At 49.4% G+C, this 17,589-nt stretch overlaps 2 protein-coding genes across 6 annotated transcripts in view; one reads left to right on the top strand and one right to left on the bottom strand.

Moving 5' to 3' along the window:
- Positions 1–6,266, bottom strand: part of XPO5 (exportin 5) — a 28,673-nt gene extending 22,407 nt beyond the window's left edge. Inside the window, exons 1-10 of one of the 5 annotated variants that reach the window (XM_015621314.2) lie at positions 6,090–6,264; positions 5,707–5,828; positions 5,024–5,096; positions 4,322–4,459; positions 3,847–4,029; positions 2,798–2,839; positions 1,940–1,966; positions 1,437–1,622; positions 673–749; positions 119–218 (exon numbers count right to left, since the gene is read on the bottom strand). In XM_015621314.2, coding sequence (XP_015476800.1) covers positions 119–218; positions 673–749; positions 1,437–1,622; positions 1,940–1,966; positions 2,798–2,839; positions 3,847–4,029; positions 4,322–4,459; positions 5,024–5,096; positions 5,707–5,828; positions 6,090–6,194 — 1,053 coding nt within the window. In that variant the 5' untranslated portion in view covers positions 6,195–6,264. Of the gene's footprint in view, positions 1–118; positions 219–672; positions 750–1,436; positions 1,623–1,939; positions 1,967–2,797; positions 2,840–3,846; positions 4,030–4,321; positions 4,460–5,023; positions 5,097–5,706; positions 5,829–6,089 lie in introns of all 5 variants that reach the window. The other 4 variants (XM_015621315.2, XM_033512636.1, XM_015621316.3 and 1 more) reach the window with 4 other exon arrangements.
- A 151-nt stretch (positions 6,267–6,417) lies between these two features.
- POLH (DNA polymerase eta) lies at positions 6,418–15,781 on the top strand. Its single transcript, XM_015621318.3, has 10 exons — positions 6,418–6,633; positions 6,732–6,866; positions 6,956–7,197; positions 7,449–7,618; positions 10,826–10,929; positions 11,805–11,924; positions 12,523–12,646; positions 13,265–13,330; positions 13,841–14,004; positions 14,783–15,781. The coding sequence occupies exons 1-10, from the start codon at positions 6,497–6,499 to the stop codon at positions 15,624–15,626; spliced, it is 2,106 nt and encodes a 701-aa protein (XP_015476804.1). The 5' UTR covers positions 6,418–6,496; the 3' UTR covers positions 15,627–15,781.
- The last annotated feature ends 1,808 nt before the right edge of the window (positions 15,782–17,589 follow it).

Below are 17,589 nucleotides of genomic sequence, written 5' to 3' on the forward strand. Positions count from 1 at the left end.
CTACAGCTGCCAAATGTGCAGAGAGAACCCTGGTCCTACCTTAGATTAGGGTTGCCTCAAGCCCCAGCCCTAAAAACTAGCCCTGCCAGGGTTGCTGCTGGTATTGATAAAGACTTACTAGCAACGCACATAGCTGGCTGCCCAATGCACACAAAACTTGGCAAAGTCTCTTCAAGAAAACATAGTGCTTCTCCACCAGGCCTTCTCCATCTGCTGTCCTGGGAACGAGGGAAGGGGGGAAAAACAGGATCACAGTTACTCACACTGTAGGTGATTGGCACACTGCTGTCTATCTTGTAGATAAAAAGAGGACTAGAGCAATTTGATTTTATTGCAGTGGGATTTTCTTTGCTATTATCAAGAAGTACTGCTTTATTGGCATCTAAAACCTCTGAAATTGCCTCTTTGAAAGAGTCCCTCCTCCTGATCAGTTTCAGGCTAAAACAGAAACCCAGGGACGCTGTGATATTTACACCTCTTCCTCTTTCAATTACGGGTTTTGAAAAAAAAAAACAACCCACCAAATCCTGGTTTTCCAGATTTTGCAAAAGAAATAGTGGTTTTGTTCAATCCAGTCCCTGCTTCCTTTTCCTAAGCAACAGTATCTTTTGCACCTACAGAGCCATTTGTATGCAGTTTTGTATGAAATCACAGCAACACCATGGTACTCACTGGGCAGCAGAGAGGATGCAGTGCATGGCAACATCTCCAAACAAGACCATCAGAGGCTTCCGATCCTCCAGCTTACCCTACGCACAAAACACACCGCATGCCTCAATTAGAACATAACTATTTATTCCCATCTACATAAATATTTATTTCCATCTGCAAGCAAAATTAGGAGAATCACAGTTTCCTTTCCATCTGGGGAGAGGCTTACAGTCCACATATGATTTAAGTAAAAGCTTGCCATAATTCTAAGGTATCCAATCTAAAAAAAGTCTCCAAGCAATCCCACCACAGGAACTTCATAGGGCAAAACTGACCCTGAGACGGTATCTTTTATTCACAGAAGACTGGCTAGTTACTTACAGGCAGCTGATAAACACTCAGCCTTGACACTCAGCTGCTTGTGAACAAATGGGTCAAATCACCTGTTTAGATCCTGGTGTCATTTCTCTGAGCTGCCAGGTGACACAGCTGATAACATTATTTTCCACTTCACAGTTCTAGGAAGTGGGGGATAGAAGGTCAGTGAGAACCTCCAAGTTCAAACTGCGAGAAGTGAGCAGAGAATTTTGAAAGGGTTCCAATGGTTGCTCTATGTATTATGTTGGCATGACATTCACACCAAAAATCATTAACAGAATCAGCTAAATCTGAATTTTGGTTCTCAGATAAAAGGGCAAAGATATCATTGCTCAGTCTGAAAAGTTATATAAGAGAACAGGAGAAAAATAAAAGGGAGCCAGAAGAGCCAGGGAGGAAGAACTCACTTTCCTGCTGACAGCAATCAGGAGACACTCTGCTGCTCCAACTTGGAGTTCAGGCTCATTTAGGAGCAGACACAACATCTCCAAGAGCTTGCAGTTGTCTGCCGTAATATGGCTTAGGGCTACCCAGTCAATGTAGCCAGCCAAAGTGTTGAGTGCCGCTATCCCCACACGACAGTTTGCCTGGGCCTGTGAAAAGAGAGAAGGAACAAGGTCAGAGCCAGAGAAAAACACAGATTCCCATCTAATGCCACCCACTCCCTGAAATAACAGTACCAAGAATTCCCCTGAGAAACTGAGATATTTGGACCCTTCTGCTGCCACTCCTCACTTGTCTCTTTTCAAGGGGTTTGTACTAAGAGTGAACAAATCCATCTGCATGAAACTACAAGCAACAGACTTGAAAGCCTAGGAAAAGCCTAACCTAAGTAACCTTACTTGAGAAGGTTAATTCAAGTAATTCTTGAGAATTACTAATGAGATAACTCCCATATAGCTCCACTCACCTTTGGTTCCTGAGCCAAATCAGTCTTCTGAAAAAGAAAACAAGAGAGGGTAAGTGAACAGCCACTGCACACGTTTCCACCCAGCCATTGCTGGACAGGCTTATCCTCAAAGACACAGCTTAAAAAGAGGCTGCATCACAGTCTTCTATTCAGGATAATGCTCCAGCCAACAAAGTCACCTCTGCAGCCCCCAGCCAGGTAAGACCAGGACTCTGAATTGCCAAGTTAAGCCACAATTCCCTTCTCATCCAAAAGGTAACACTCCAGTCTGCAGGCACCGGGGAGACACAGGGGACAAGGAAAGGCATTTTGGTACTTCCTGGAGGCTTCCATAAAAGAAACTTTTGACCTCTTAAGAGCATCTTACACCCAAAAGCCAGACTCTGAAAAGACGCTTTAATATTCAGGTCTGAAAGAGTGATTTGTCCATGGTCAGGCAGCTGGAGAGAGCTGGAGCAACAATTTACAGCCTGACTCCCAGGCCCAGGACATTTAACAGCAACAATGCACTCACTGCATGTACCATCTTTTTGCCTAATGCAAACAAGTCCCTCAGATACACAAGTTTGATTTGTTTTTCAGATGCAAAGACACCACAAGCATTTCTTTCTACTTCAAGGCTTTGGTTTGGACTATTCATCGCAGTGACTTTTAATTTAATCAGCTTGAGTCCCAAACATTTAATATATGACCCGCCTTATAAATTATGTTTATCTATTAATCCATCATACTTATTAGCACAGCACATTATACAGTCTTGGGGACCTGTCCATCATCTCCCCCAGTCTGTGTGCAGACAGGTGAACACCCACCCCTCAGAAATGACCCTGTGCACAAACAGCCCAAAGATTGGCTAACCTGTGGAGTAGTGAGGACTTCTTGTTCCTGGGGTGCTCCAACCTTGCCAATCAGAAAGATTCCACTGTTAGCGGAAGCAGCCACACTTCAGAGCCTCAAGCATTGCAATGCAAACCTTACCTGGAAATGCATTTCAACCAGACTACAAAACACACAAGGGTCACCCTCCCACCACCATGAACTGCACAGAAAACGGTCTGCTCTACAGGGGGGCTGCTCAGCCTGACAGTGCATCAGGAAGGTGTACAGAAGTCAGGCAGAAAAAGGGTTTTTCATTGCTTCCCAGTTCACATTTAGTATAACTCTGGATTTTAATTAGTGAAAGAAAAGAATGTGAGATATGACTAAGCAATTTGTTTCTAGTTTGGTTTCTTGACTGTACTTCACTCTCAAATCCACTTCCTTTTCATAGGAATAGACTGGGGTAGACTCCACTCCACCATCGTGACTGACCTACACATTTCTGATTCTAAGTAAGAACTCAGGAAAGAAGTCTGTTTATACAAAAATAAAGAGCATTCTTAACTACAACTTCGCAAAAAAAGGACTTCCTGACTTGAGCTCTTGGAGAAAAGGAACAGAGGCCCAGAAGCATGTTGAGACATCAGAAATTCATGCATTTTGGTGCATCACCTCAAACGTGGAACGTGGCACTGCAGTGTGAGAGAATAGACACGATTCCTGGATGGCATTTCTTAATCACTGTGTGTTACATAAACCACCCCAAATTACCTGTTTCTGCCACAACCACACCTTCATTTTACTAAGCTGTACACCACTGGTGCCAGCATGCATTCCAACAGTATGGATGAAGCATGCACCCACTCAAGCCATTTACACTAGCAAAATCTAAGTACCAACACTAACATTATCAGCCTCGTGTGTTCAGTCTCTCTGACCAGCACCAGCTTCCCAGGCCACAGACGATCCCTACCTCAGAGCGGCGGCAACAGATTTCAATTTCAGCACTTGCTTCCCCAATGAGCTGCTGTATCCCAGTTCCTAAATGCCTCCAGCACAGACTAAACCCAAGGGAAGGAGACTCTTACCATGAGTCTGTACTTGTTGACATTCTGCTGCAAGGCATTTAGTAGGAAGCTGAAGATCTTTTCCATGTTCTGGGTGAGGGTTTGCTGGATATCTCGTCGCCGCTGGGTGGGTAGAGTTTGAAAAGTCACCACGTCCTCTGCCAAACGTAGGAGGATGAACATCACCAGTTCTGTCTGAGTTTCCTGATATCCCAAAGTGAAATACACTCTATCAGCAGAGTCCAAACATTAAAATCTCTAGAGACTAGCTCAAAGATGTGGAGAGAAAGCAAGCATGCATGAAGACATAGGTCACACTTTGATGGCCTTCTCTCTACTAAAGTCATCTCAGGATTGCTTAATCTTACAGGGATTTTCTACTCCATCACCAACCTGTCTCACTTGACCATGAGTGAGTAAAGAGTTTCCATAGGATGATGGAAGACTGAACCCCATACTAAGAGCAAGCAAGAGACCAGACAGCTATGTTTCATACCCCTTGCTTGGAGAGGGTATCCAGCTCCTTAAGCATGTCAGGCCAGTGCTGAGGCCATTCCCGCTTGATCATCTCCACCACAATGCGAGACAGCACATCCTTAATGTGACTCTCCTCCTCCAGGATACTTTGAGTTCCCTGTGAGAGAAAGGAGACAGTTACACAAAACATCAAGCATCAGGGATTTATAACTCTGACCTGGGAAAGACAAGAGTTTGCAAACATTCTAAACCACAGAAACTAAAACCAAAACAAAACACATTGGGCAGCTCTTCATTGCAGCTACCTTAGATGACACTCCTATGCTCCCAAGCATCCATAGCTAATAAACTCTGGGAACCAGAAGGATTCTCCTCAAAAGAAGGTCACCTGGTCACAAGAGCAATCACAACAACAGAGAAGACACGACTAAGATAATGGCTTTAATATTTTTACAAAGAACAAGAACATCCATAGCTACTGAATTTCCTCCTAAAAAAACAAAAAGTACCTTATATACGTTATACAAGCCTCACAACTTCCTGCCATGTGAGGCAGCATGGCTATTCATCTGACAAGATAAACACTGAAACAACCAGAGATGCAAAGTAAAAAAGCGATGAAACACAAAGCTGAATCCAGATCCTCTGTGCTAATTAACTGGAGTACTCTTTACTTTTGCTCTCACATTTCAGAGAACAGCCTGGGGCAGCAGGTACTTACACTGGATATGAGGCCCATAACATTGTTCTTTAGATAAACTTTTTCTAGGCGAGGCATATTGTTCCAGCGGTATCTGTTAAAAGTACACAAACAAGCAAAAAGGAAAGCAAATCAAAACATTTGTAAGGATCTCTTGACTTGAATCTCAAGGAACCATTGCTTCTTTACCTGAACTAGAGACACTACAGCTCCCTGCCTCTGCCAGCACCCAATCCCTTAATAAATAGGCAGACTTAAAACTGCTGCTGGCAAATGGGCGTACCCCACCGAGGTCAGCAGACACCAGAAGCAAAGCACAAAGCATCAGGTCTGTAGAGGCGGCAGAGAAAGGAATCTCAGAACTAATACAAAGCCTCTTTGTTAGCAGGAGGCCAATGACAGAACACTCCAAAGACCTACTGGTAACCCAGTGTGCTTATTTTCATTTTGTGATGTCAACGTGTCTTACAGCTCAGTGAATTCACCTTCCCAACCTGCCCGAAAGCAATTCTCTCCTCTTCTTCTTTTACAGAAAAACAGAGCAGGACTGAAACTATCCTCTGCTGTAGAACAAACTCCCTGCGTCCTGAAAGTACCTCCGTGGGGCGGGAGGTGCCGGAATGGGCACAGATCCCACGCCAGCGCTGGGTGGCGGCAGGCCGGGACCCTTCCCCGGCTCGGCGGCACGGGACGAGCTGACTTACTTGACCACATGCTCCAGGATCTGCAGGCCGAAGTGACGGACGATGGCCGTCTGCGTCTTCTCCGCCAGCTTCAGCCCGCAGGGCACGCAGATGGGGCACTTTTCCTTGAACTCCTCGCAGAACTAGGGGAGCGAGGGCCGGGACATGTACACGCAGTTACACAGCAGGGCAGGAGGTGGCAGCCCCATCCCTGCTGAGCACGCCGGGGGACACGCGGCCGCCCGGCCCCCGCCGCCTGCTGACGGCTCCCAGCACCTCAGGGGACGCCCAGGACCGGCCCGCCAGGCTCTCGCTAGCCCCGGGGCCGTGCGGACGGGGCGCCCGCGTGGCCGGAGCCCGGCGCCCTCCCTCCCTCTCTCCCTCCTTTCCCGGTCGGGCGGTACCTTGAGGGCCTCCAGGCGGTACCGCTGCGTGGACGCCGGGTCCATGATGACGGTCACCGCCTTCACCAGCTGCTCGCAGAGGCCGCTCACCTGCTCGGCGGACATGGCGGCGGCGGCGGGCGCGCGCCACCGGCCACCCACGGGAGGGACGAGCGGGGCGGCCGGGACGCAGCTCCGCGCATGCGCCTTTTGGGGCACGGGGACACGGGGAGAACGCGGGCGCCGCGCACCGTCGCGGCGGGGACACGCGCACGCCCCACCGCGCCCCGGAGAACTACGACTCCCGGCGTGCCCCACGCGGAAAGTACGGGTGCCGCAAAACGGCGGCCAAGGCGGGGCTCTCCGCCCCACCGAGCGGGCGGTTGTTCAATCATTCACTCAGTCGGGCGGGAGTCGGTGGCGGCGGGATGTCGCGGGGCCGGGAGCGCGTGGTGGCCCTGGTAGACATGGACTGCTTCTTCATGCAGGTGGAGCAGCGCCTCGACCCTCAGCTGCGCGGCCGCCCTTGCGCCGTGGTGCAGTACACCGAGTGGCAAGGCGGCGGGTAGGTAGGCGAGCCGGCTTGGCGATCCCGGCTCCTCGTCCCACCGCGTTCCCCGTTGGGCCGGACACGCCCTGCACTTCACCTCCGTGTCTTGGCAGGATCATCGCGGTGAGCTACGAGGCGCGCGCCTTCGGCGTGTCCCGCGGGATGTGGGCGTCGGAGGCGCGGGCGCTGTGCCCCGAGCTGGCGCTGGCCCGGGTGCCGCAGGCGCGGGGCAAGGCGGACCTCACGCGGTGAGAGCAGGGTCCGGGGGTGGCGGCGGCGGCGCGGGCCTCCCTGGTGGCGCGGGGCGGCGGCTGAGCCCGTGCCCGCCGCCCGGCAGGTACCGGGAGGCCAGCGCGGAGGTGATGCAGGTGCTGTCGCGCTTCGCCGCCATCGAGCGCGCGAGCATCGACGAGGCGTACCTGGACCTGACGGGCAGCGCGCGCCACCGGCTCCGCGAGCTGCGCGGGCGCCCCCTGCCGGCCGATCTGCTGCCCAGCACCTTCGTGCAGGGACTGCCCGGAGAGCCCGGCCCCGATCCCGGCGGGAAGGGCGCGCACCGAGCTGATCCCGGCGGGAAGGGTACGCACCGACCCCCGGCCCCCGGGAAGGGTCCGCTCCGCCTGCTTTGTCTCCCCCGAATCGAGAGCGTGGTAAATGGGGCCTGTGCTTTCCGCAGTGAAGGGCTTTTGCGGTGCCTGCGTTTCCTCCCTGTGGTTGGAATGCACTTACAGAAGCCTCCGGCTGCTGGCTCGGACTGGCTGATGCTACTGGGCTCAGCAAGAAGTGCCGTATCATGTCCCCTTGTGATCCCTTTTATGTCCCTTTTCTAGAGGAGCTGCGGCAACGTGGTTTGGACGAGTGGTTGGCATCACTGTCTTTCGATAACCCCGATTGTCCTGACCTGCAGCTGACCATGGGTGCAGTAATTGTGGAAGAAATTAGGGTGGCAGTGGAAGCAGCTACCGGATTCAGGTGTTCAGCTGGCATCTCACATAACAAGGTACGTGCATAACACATCAGCCTGATTTCCTCTGGGTAGCAAAGTCAGAACATGCTGTAGATGTTCTCCTATACTTACAAGTCTCTGTAGAAGATGAACCAACTTGGGAATGCCACCATGTGTGATCACACCTTCTGAGAAATTATAAGACATCTGGAAATGGGAGGAGTTGTTTCCTCAGAACTGTGGGCTGGGCAGTCAGCAATCCACTGATTTACTGCCTGGATTCCTGGTACCTAATGAGTGAGTTCACTAGGAGAAAAAGGGGCTTAAGTCTTCCAGAAGTGCTTTCTGTAGAAAAAAACACAAGTGTAAAGCAGGTAATCTTCACCTTGAGTTTCAGGCAACAGTCACTGTAGCCAATTTTACTGACACAAATTCCCAGCAACTCGGAGGCAGAAGAACACCAGACTGGGGCACTGAGGTGAGCTGGGTTGCTTTTTGTCTTTCTGGTGAGTCAGTGTTTACCCTGCTGGCCGTGGGGATTTGGGTGTTGCTCAGCCAACTGCTGAGAGCAGCCACAGTAGCACTTGGTGCATGACAGCAGCTGCAGAAACAAACGGACTTTGATGCTGCAGTTTCCTGACGGGTGAAATGCAGGGTGGTTTACTGAGAGCATCCCTTTTGTTCTGCAGAAGAGTGGGTTATTTATACAGGTATGACTTTATAAAGGCAGGCTCTGACTTTAAAAAAAAGAAAAAATAAAAGAAAATGAAGACTAAATAAATGCTTTGGAGTTCAAGGAAGATATCTTTCATCTTAGACTGTTGCAGAAACAGCTGGTACTACTGCCAGCTGTACACAGGGACTGGAACTTTTTCTGTACTGGCTCAGTTTGAAAGTAGAGTAGACTGTGAGGTAGAAATGAGCTAGCTGAGTACGGTCAAATGGTGTAGAAGTTTTCAGTGGAAGGTATGTTCAATTTGTCTTTTTGCTGTATTTAATCAAGAGTAAGAGAACTTCCATGATATTCCTAGCAGCTTCTCCCAGCTTCCATTTTCTATGCCAGCATTTTTACTTTTTTTTGAGAGACTAAGGACATTGTGATGTACTGTGGTATCCCTGTAAAATATCCCTGAAGAACTGTGTATCTGGAGCAGCAAGCACAGTGCAGAGATCACTACAGTGCAGAACACTGTGCTGTGCTTCTACAGCCAGCTGACCTCGGTGGGTACCAACCTTTTCTGAAGAATAAAAGGGATGCTCTCAGTAAATCAACCCGCCTTTCACCCAGCAGGAAACCCTCTGTAGCTGCAGCATCAAAGGCCGTTTGTTTCTGCAGCTGCTGTCATGCACCAAGTGCTACTGTGGCTGCTCTCAGCAGCTGGCTGAGCAACACCCAAATCCCCACGGCCAGCAGGGTAAACACTGACTCACCAGAAAGACAAAAAGCAACCCAGCTCACCTCAGTGCCCCAGTCTGGTGTTCTTCTGCCTCCGAGTTGCTGGGAATTTGTGTCAGTAAAATTGGCTAGTGATTGTTGCCTGAAACTCAAGGTGAAGATTACCTGCTTTACACTTGTGTTTTTTCTACAGAAAACTCTCCCAAGGAACTGCCTTTCCTAATGAAGTACCTTGCTAGAGTACATCAGGAACCCAGGTGATGAATGAGGCCAATAAATTTGGCAGCACCTGGAGGATAATAGCATGTTTTTCTCAAGAACCACTCATGCCAAATTCATTTATGTGCCCTCTTTGACAGCACAAGTGGCCAAATGTGCAGTAAAGACTACAGTTGTGAGGTGTCAAACCTTAAGATTTCTAACGCTCCTCACCCTGAGCTGAATAACCTGATGATGACACTGTAGCAGACAACATGACTGAAGTTGTCTGAAGGGCATGCATCTAACTGAAGGAAATAGTACTATTTCCCATAATGATTTTGTTCAGTGAGTTGCACTCAAATTGGGATGTTTAGAGTGGGATCCTGGGAGGATCTGTCTGAGGTCTGCTAAAAGCAAGTATTTTCACTGAAGCAAACAGAGAGGGAACATTTGTATGAATTCAGGTGTTTCACATATGGGGCTCAGGACCTGGGCTGTTAAAGTTCTGAGATGAAACTAGAGTTGAAAATTATGAGGTTGAAAAAGCTTAGAATCAGTCTGAAATCACCAAACAGTGCTTCTTATGCTCCTCTTATGCTGACTGTTTCCATGGTTTATAAAAAACAACCAGCATGATTTTGGCTAAGTCACAGTAAGTCAGGAAGTAGCCTGGAGTAGTTGTGGACAAGCAGCAGGATGAGTCAGTAATATAAGTGCTCTTATAGAAATGCCAAATCCTGTTTCAGCATGTGCCGTTTACAGAAAGTGACAGAAAAATTAAATGATTTCTCCGTATGAAGTCTCAGTGATTGGTTTGGCTTGCAGCACATCACTTTAGGAGGTGGGTAAACTTGGAAGTCTCCAGCCAGACAAGAAAAACAGTGATTGGACATCTGAAAAGGAATCTACTTTGTCTAGAAATGAGTTCAAGTGTATGTAAGCCTGTAAAATGGACCGTTGATAAGGGTCATAGCTCAGTAGGCAGGCAAGAAATTTTGCTTAGTTACAGGATGTGTGGCAAAGCAGTGAAAGAGGAAGTTGTTAGAGTTGTTCAATAAAACCTCAAACACCCAGCTAAACGTACTTCGAATTGGTCTGTGTATTTTTGACCCTGTGGTAGCTTAGAGTGGAAAGGGAAGCTGTATAGGAGAACATGCCTTCCAGGCTAGCAGTTCTGCATTTTAAAGGTTTCCTTTTGCAGCACTATGCAAAAGTGCTGTCTATAGAAAGACCTCACAGAGAGAAGATTAAAATACTGATGCTGAGAAAAAGCAAAACAAACACAGAAAATGAAAGGAAAAGACATGGTGAGAGACATAGCCTGGAGAAGACTACGGGCATGCTGTGGAAGCTCTAACATGTTTGCCTGATGGAAAACTATAGCACTCACAACAGATGATAGACCTTTTTCTGCCTGGAGTAAGAGTCCAGCAATTCACAGAACTAAAGCCTGGAAGCAGCTTTGCTTTCAGAGTACCCTGCTAGTGCATGTCAAATCCTGAGGTGGATACTGCCTAAGTGCAAGCAGTGGTGCTGGGTGCATTCCTAGCAACTATTCCAAAGGCAGCTCTTGGAGGTGATGCAGCGCAAGCTGTTAGGTAGAGTCACATTAGGCCAGTACATGGTGTATAATAACAGAGTTTCCACCCTCTTCTGTTTTACAGACACTGGCAAAACTGGCCTGTGGCTTGAACAAGCCCAACCGCCAGACACTGGTGTCTGCACGGTTTGTGCCGCAGCTCTTCAGCCAGCTGCCCGTCAGCAGCATGTAAGTACCAGGGAGCTGCTGCTTTAGCACAGCCCGGGGCTGCTCCTGGCCACCTCAGCACAGCAATTTGATGCTCACTGATAGCAGCTGGCAGAAGCCAGCAGAGGCTCTCAGCTCCACAGTAACTGCTTGTCAATGCTCCTAATGAATAGAGGGAACCCTGCCAGTGATCCCTCACAGCTGTGACAGTTCAGGGGAGTGTGCTGGGGAAGTTGCAGCCCTACTGGTGAAGGGACCACAATCCAAAAGCCTGCTAGCAGCCTGTGGGCATTCTTTCCCAGGGTAAGGCTATGCTCAGGATGACTGCTGGGGTGCACAGGTATACGCCAGAAGCAGCTGTGGGCCATAGCTATTTCTCAGTGTGAGTGACAGATGTGCTCACAGATAACAGATGTGGTTTGCTTTTGAGCATTCACACTGTGCACAAGTACTTTTCCTGGTGTAGGGAAGTGTTATCAGCACCGCTGCTCCAAAGGAATGGAACCCTAATCCTGCTCTACAGACCTGTGCTGCTGTTCTCTGCTTTCTGTCTCTTGCAAGGGATGGAGAGGGATGTGTGTGGGAAAGAATGAAGATCTGTGTAGGAAGAAGGAAGCTGTATGTGAAGCATTCTTCAGAGCATGGTTTGGGATCAGCTAGAGCTCAGAGTGAAGCACTAAAATTGGGGGACCCAAGGAGCAGTTCCTTCATCAACTCTTACATGTCTTTTTACTATAAGCAGAAGAGCTGTTATGTGCTAAGTGTTCCTTTAGTCCTGCTAGTTCCTAGCAGCTTTCAGCTGTCCTCATCTAGAAATAGCTGCTGCAATGAGACTTGTCAGTCTCCACATGATGCTTCATTTGTGTTTTCTCTTCTTCTTTGTTCCTCTGCCTTAGCCGTAACCTGGGAGGCAAGCTTGGCACTGCTATCACAGACATCCTGGGAGTAGAGTACATCGGGGAGCTGACACAGTTCAGTGAGACTGAGCTCCAGACACATTTTGGAGACAAAACTGGGTAATGATGAACCACTCACTACAACTTGGCTCTTGGCAGGAATGAAGAGGTCTTTTCAGTCACAGAACCTTTTAGGTTGTTCTGCTGTGATTAGGAAGGTTGGAAGGTAGAACTTCATTGACATCTTTAGGACGCATTGATCTGTTGGGCTCACAGCAGGTTTCCAGTCTTGCCTGCTCCCAGGCACCCTCCCCAGGATAATACTTTGCTTGTCAGCCAGTGCCTTAGTCTTCCTCTACAGCATCCAAGAATGGGGTCAAAGGGCTAATTCTCTGCAGGCTGGGAAGAGAGCAGTCTTGACAGACTCATCACAGAGGAAATTACAAGGCTGGGCTGGAGCCTGAAGCACAACTTCTGGGCCCAGAACAGTGGTTGGACTGCCCTGCAGACTGGTGAACTGAGGTGGAGGAGTTGTGCTAACAGGCAGTTATGGCCTGAAGGAATCCTGCCTGTTCAGCTGTAGCTGCAACTGTAGTGCTGGGGACAAGAGAGCTGACAACTGAGTTGAACAGAAGTTCAGCAGGAGACTGATGTGCTGCCCAGTGATGCCTGCCTGTCTGTAGCTGCCTTACTCTCATGCTTTCCCTGTGGCTTTCAGGTCTTGGCTCTATGACTTGTGCAGAGGAATTGAAGAGGAACCTGTCAAAAATCGGTACCTGCCCCAGTCTATTGGCTGCAGCAAGAACTTCCCTGGGAAGTCAGCCCTGGCCACACAGAAGGCGGTAGGAGAAGCCTACATCTAACATAAGGCTTGTCTTTCACACTGGAGAAGATAAGAATACCAGTAACTGAGACTAGCTTGTGAAACTCCTACTTTTCTGCATAATAGAGGCTCAGTGGGAGAAGGTGGTTTGAGCTCTGGAAGTTCCTGTTGACAGATATGCATTGGCAAACTCCTGCACAAAGACGTCCATCCTAGTTGTAATTTCCTTAACCAAAACTGGCCCTGTGCTGTTTGAAAGTTATTCACAGTGCCAAGCTTCAAGAGCATGGTTGCTAGAAGGAAGGTAACTATCCCAAAGAAAGAAGCAGGATGCGCTTTAGCTGTTATCTGGGGTAAGGTTCCCACTGAGTTGTAGGAAGATGCAAAGAGAAGTCCAGGACAGGGAACCTAGATTACCTGGCAAAGTCTAGTAGTAACACTTCAGGCCTTTTATGCAGTGTGGAATCTTAGCTGGACTGATTTCTCAAGGTCTGCTACAGATAGGGGGCCTTACAATACTCTGTCCTCTCCAGTCTGATCCCCCACCAGCATTCCCCAGTGTGCAGAGCATTGCTCTTGTATTGTGGTACTGCTGTGAGCAGAGGCCCAACCTGTCTGTTACCTTTGCTTTGTCTAGGTGCAGCACTGGCTCCTGCAATTGGCCTTGGAGCTGGAATCCAGACTGAACAAGGACAGGAGCCAGGTAAGGAGAAGAAGTACAGGGACCCAAGGAGGCACATAGTGCATTTGCACCATGAGTGGTTTGCAGGAAGCTGAGGGTGGTATGTGGGAGGGGAAGAAATCTGCTGACCCACAGATAGGTGCCTGTGTGCTGAGGTGTCCCAAGTAAAGAGGTCTGTGGGAGCATGGCCAGGCAGGATGGTTTTCACCCAGAACACTGCAGGGAACAGTGTTAAGAACAGTCCTTGTCCCATGCTTTAGGATGCAGGGATTTAAAAGCCACTGCACCTTCCTTCTTCTGCTGGACTAGCTGCTTCCCACGTGTGGGACGTGTGGCACAGCTGTACAAGCACTTGTTGTGTATCCCATCCCTTGGCAATCACACCAGGCAGGGCATGTTGTCCCACCCCACCACCGGGAGATGGCAGGGGGGTGTGGGGCTGGGGAGGGCTCAGGCAGGGAACAGTCCCCTCGGCTGTTCCTGCCCCTTCCTGCAGGAGTCGCTGGAAGCACAGCTCTACTCTCCCGGCAGAACCACCGTGTGGCCCGGCAGCTGATGGTGGTGATCCGCCAGCAAGGGGACACCCGCCTGTCACGTCTGTGTGCCCTGTCCCGCTATGACGCACAGAAAATGTGCAATGACGCCTTCGCCCTCATCCAAAACTGCAACGTGGCTGGGGCTCACCAGGCAGCATGGTGAGTGTGGGAAAAAGTGGGACACCTCTGTCAGGACTGGTTCTGATGTGGGAGCCAGAGACCTATTGGAAAGGAACTCAAGTTAATTTGAGTGGCAGGAAAAGTGATTCCCAGCACCCTCACGGTAGAGTGCAGTGACCTAGCGGTAGGACAGCCTGGCCTCTTCTGAGCCCCACATCTGGTGAGACACTTCTGTACTTGGAGCTGAGGATTGCTACTAGCTGGGGTTTTTCCAGCTGGAGTGAGGCTGTCCTGGCCCTGCTGGGCTGAAGAAGTTAGCTAAACCTTGTCCTACCCTAAGGACAAAGTTTTTTGTAAGGAAGCCATTGCGGCAGGAAGAAAAATCAGTACACAACTCCTGTCTTCAGTATTTCCTTCCTTCCTTCCTTCCTTCCTTCTGCTCTGCAGTGAAGGCAAGAAGGTCCTGTCTGTTAAACTCTGACAAGGCTGCTGCTCCCATAGGGCTCTCTCATCTCACAGCAGCTTCAGTCTGTAGTGGACTGAAAGTCCAGGCTGGCAGTTGGCTGCTCCTGCTCCAATGCCCTTCCTTTGGGAATTGCTGCTTTGGAAAGATGGGTTTGCTTTACCCAGCATGGTCTGCTATGTCTGTTCTGGAGGTAGCAATACTAACTTTGTCAGAGCAAACATCTCTCCCATCCCTTGCCAGATACTACAGTTCCCCTGTCTGTGAATGTTTTGTGTTGTTTAGAGTCTTACTTCAAAAGATTTCTTGCTTTCCAGGCTGGTGTCTGAGCTGATGTTGGTCTGTCCTTTGCAGGTCTCCACCACTGATTTCAGTGCAACTCTCGGCAAGCAAGTTCTCAGAGCCTGTCACCCTCTCTACAGGCATTGCCACCTTCCTGACGGGTGATACCCAGCCTGATGGCACTGCCACCACCAGCCAAAATCCCACGTCTTGTGGGAGAGCTGGGGTCAAGTTCTTCAGAAGCCCAAGCAAAGAGCTTCGGCAGAAGCCAGCTAGTGCTATTGAGTCATTCTTCCAAAAGGCAGCGGCAGCAGCCAGCTTGCCCAGTACTGCCACTGCAGAGCCAGCTGTTCCCAGCTCCCCAGAGCACCAAGAGAGAGCTGCTGTTGGCTTGCCTGTTGGACTTGCCTCTGTGCAGTGTGACCTGGAGTCCCCTGTGAAGCAGAGTCCCAGTGATGCCAGCCCTAGGTCTCCATGCAAGAGTCTTCCCAGGGAGAAGTTGCCATCAGATGCTACACTAACACCCTCAACTCCACCCAGCTCCAGGACCCTTCTGAAATTACAACCAGCTATGGAGGGAAATGAGCAGAATTTGCCACCCTCTCCTGAGCTCACCCTGCTGCCTCCTGCCTCTCCAGGGGACCAGCAGCGCTGTGAGAAGTGTGGCCAGCTTGTGCTGGTGTGGGAGTTCCCAGAGCACATGGACTACCACTTTGCCCTGGAGCTGCAAAGCTCTTTCCTGGAGCCCAGCCCTCCCATGGCTCCAGAAGCAGCTCCCAATGCAAAGCCTGTGGCTTCCAGGTCTCCTGCCAAGGCAAAGAACAAGCTCAAGACTCCTGCAGGATCTAGTGCAAAACGACCCAAAGAAGGTGTGACAAGAACTTTAGATTTTTTCTTTAAGCCCTTACCTCCTTAACTCTCAGCCACATTGGGTATTTTTAAAGAATTGGAGTTTTTAAAGAAACAGTGTTTTAAAGAGCCAGTGTTTTTAAATACGCTAAAAAGTTTTTATACTGCCTGTCAGGTTTTAATGCTGGAAAACCTAATAAATTATCTCCCCCCCAAGTCTAAGAGGAACTGGAACTCATGAATTGTGTAGCTGTAGCCAGTTCAGCTGGTGGCAGCAAAGCCTGCCTCTGCCTGCCTGGTACTACTCGAAGCTACACGGTACTCTCACCTACACCTCTTGCCATAGGTATTTCCATGGCATCATTGCTCAGTAATTCTGTTCCTCATAAAAAAGCAGCCACTTTAAGTGCAGCAGTTTGTCCCAGGGAGTCTCCAGCTAAGCCTTGGCTTGAACCCCTGTCTAATCACCCAGAATGAAACCTTCAACTCATGGTTCTACTCTGGCTGCAGTTGCAGACCTTGCCCTTACTGTGTAATTTATATGCAGTAGTTTAGCCCTGTTGTTCCTTCTCCCCTCCACATGGAAGACACTGATTTTTATTCTCTCTTTCCCACACTCCAGGATTTATGTTACATGGTTTGGCAGTTCCCTCTGTGTAGCAGTCCATTGCATGGTGCTTATCAGCAACTCAGGAGCACAAAAGAAAGACTGCTTCTGTAATATAAGATTTGTGGACGCAGTAGCTGCATGGGCATACTTTTTGGTGGGCTTTTTGAAAACTTTGCATTAATTCATAATAATTGCTGTTGACACATAAACAGTCTTCTGCTAGAGCCCTCACTGGAAGGGATAGAAAACATGCCAAGAGTCACAAAGCCCACTGTGAAAGCTTTTGTCCAGTGTAGAGTGCATAACCACATTTTTCCTCCTTCCCAGACTCTGAGGGATACTGGATACTGAGTGAACTTGCTGACAGGTACCTGTGTTAGCTGTGCTCTGCCAAATGACTTCTTCAGTTCTTTTGGCCACAGGTCACAGTAAAGTGGCCACTCCAGGGCTCCACAGATTACAACAGCCAACAAAGCAGAGTATCATGGAGGGGACAAGCAGGCACTGAGAGAGGGTGAGACTGGCTCCAGGGTAAGAGAAGTGCTTGCCCTCAGCTGCCTGGCAGGGCTCAGCTCTGCTACACTTTGAGCTGCCTGGAGCCCGCCAGAAGCTCTCTGGCCAATAATTTGAACGTGGTTATTAGGGCGGGGGGAAAGAATGTGCCACGTCAAGGCAGCACTGGGTGGGGTTAGGAAACGCGTTGCAGGGAGTTTCATCAGCTGCAGGCTTCCCTTCCTTGGGTAAGGGGGGGACATAGCCTTTGAGGCAGCAGATAATGATGTAAACTGCAGCTCTATATCTATGTGCTATTTTCTCAACTGCATCATCCTAAATGCAGCTGTTGAGCTGTTCTTTCCTTCCAGCAGACAGCCTGTGCTGGGATGCTGCTACATTACTGTCAGTGGAGTCTAATACTTGACAACAGTCATGAGATTTCAAGAACAAGAAGCTCATCCTGGTGTGCGCAGCTCTGGTAATCAGTAGAGGAAGGGATTATGGAGTCACTCCCACTAATGACAGTCCTAACACTGCAAAGTGACAAGTTTCCCAAAGTCCTCACGTGAAGACAAACAGCAACCAGTCTGGCAGGATTGCCTCATCTCCTGTGACAGTGGCACATCTCATTTCCTAAGTGTCTGGCAGGACTGGACTCTGCAGATGCCACTATCTGACACAAAAACAAGTTCCGAAGAGGCAAATCCTTTTGATCACAAGTCATCTCCATAGGGAGACCTTTCTGCCTCTACTTGTCCCAAGGGAACAAGCTGTTCTCATGGAGACAAGGCAGTCACAAACCTCTTGATAAGGTCAAAGCTATTTTGAAAACAAATCACCGGTTAGATGTGTGCCCTAGAAAGCATCTCTTTAATTAGGCTCTGGGGGAGTTTGTGACTGTGAGGAGGCTCTAGCCACAGCCTGT

This window comes from Parus major, chromosome 3, assembly GCF_001522545.3.
Source record: "Parus major isolate Abel chromosome 3, Parus_major1.1, whole genome shotgun sequence".
NCBI lineage: Eukaryota > Metazoa > Chordata > Aves > Passeriformes > Paridae > Parus > Parus major.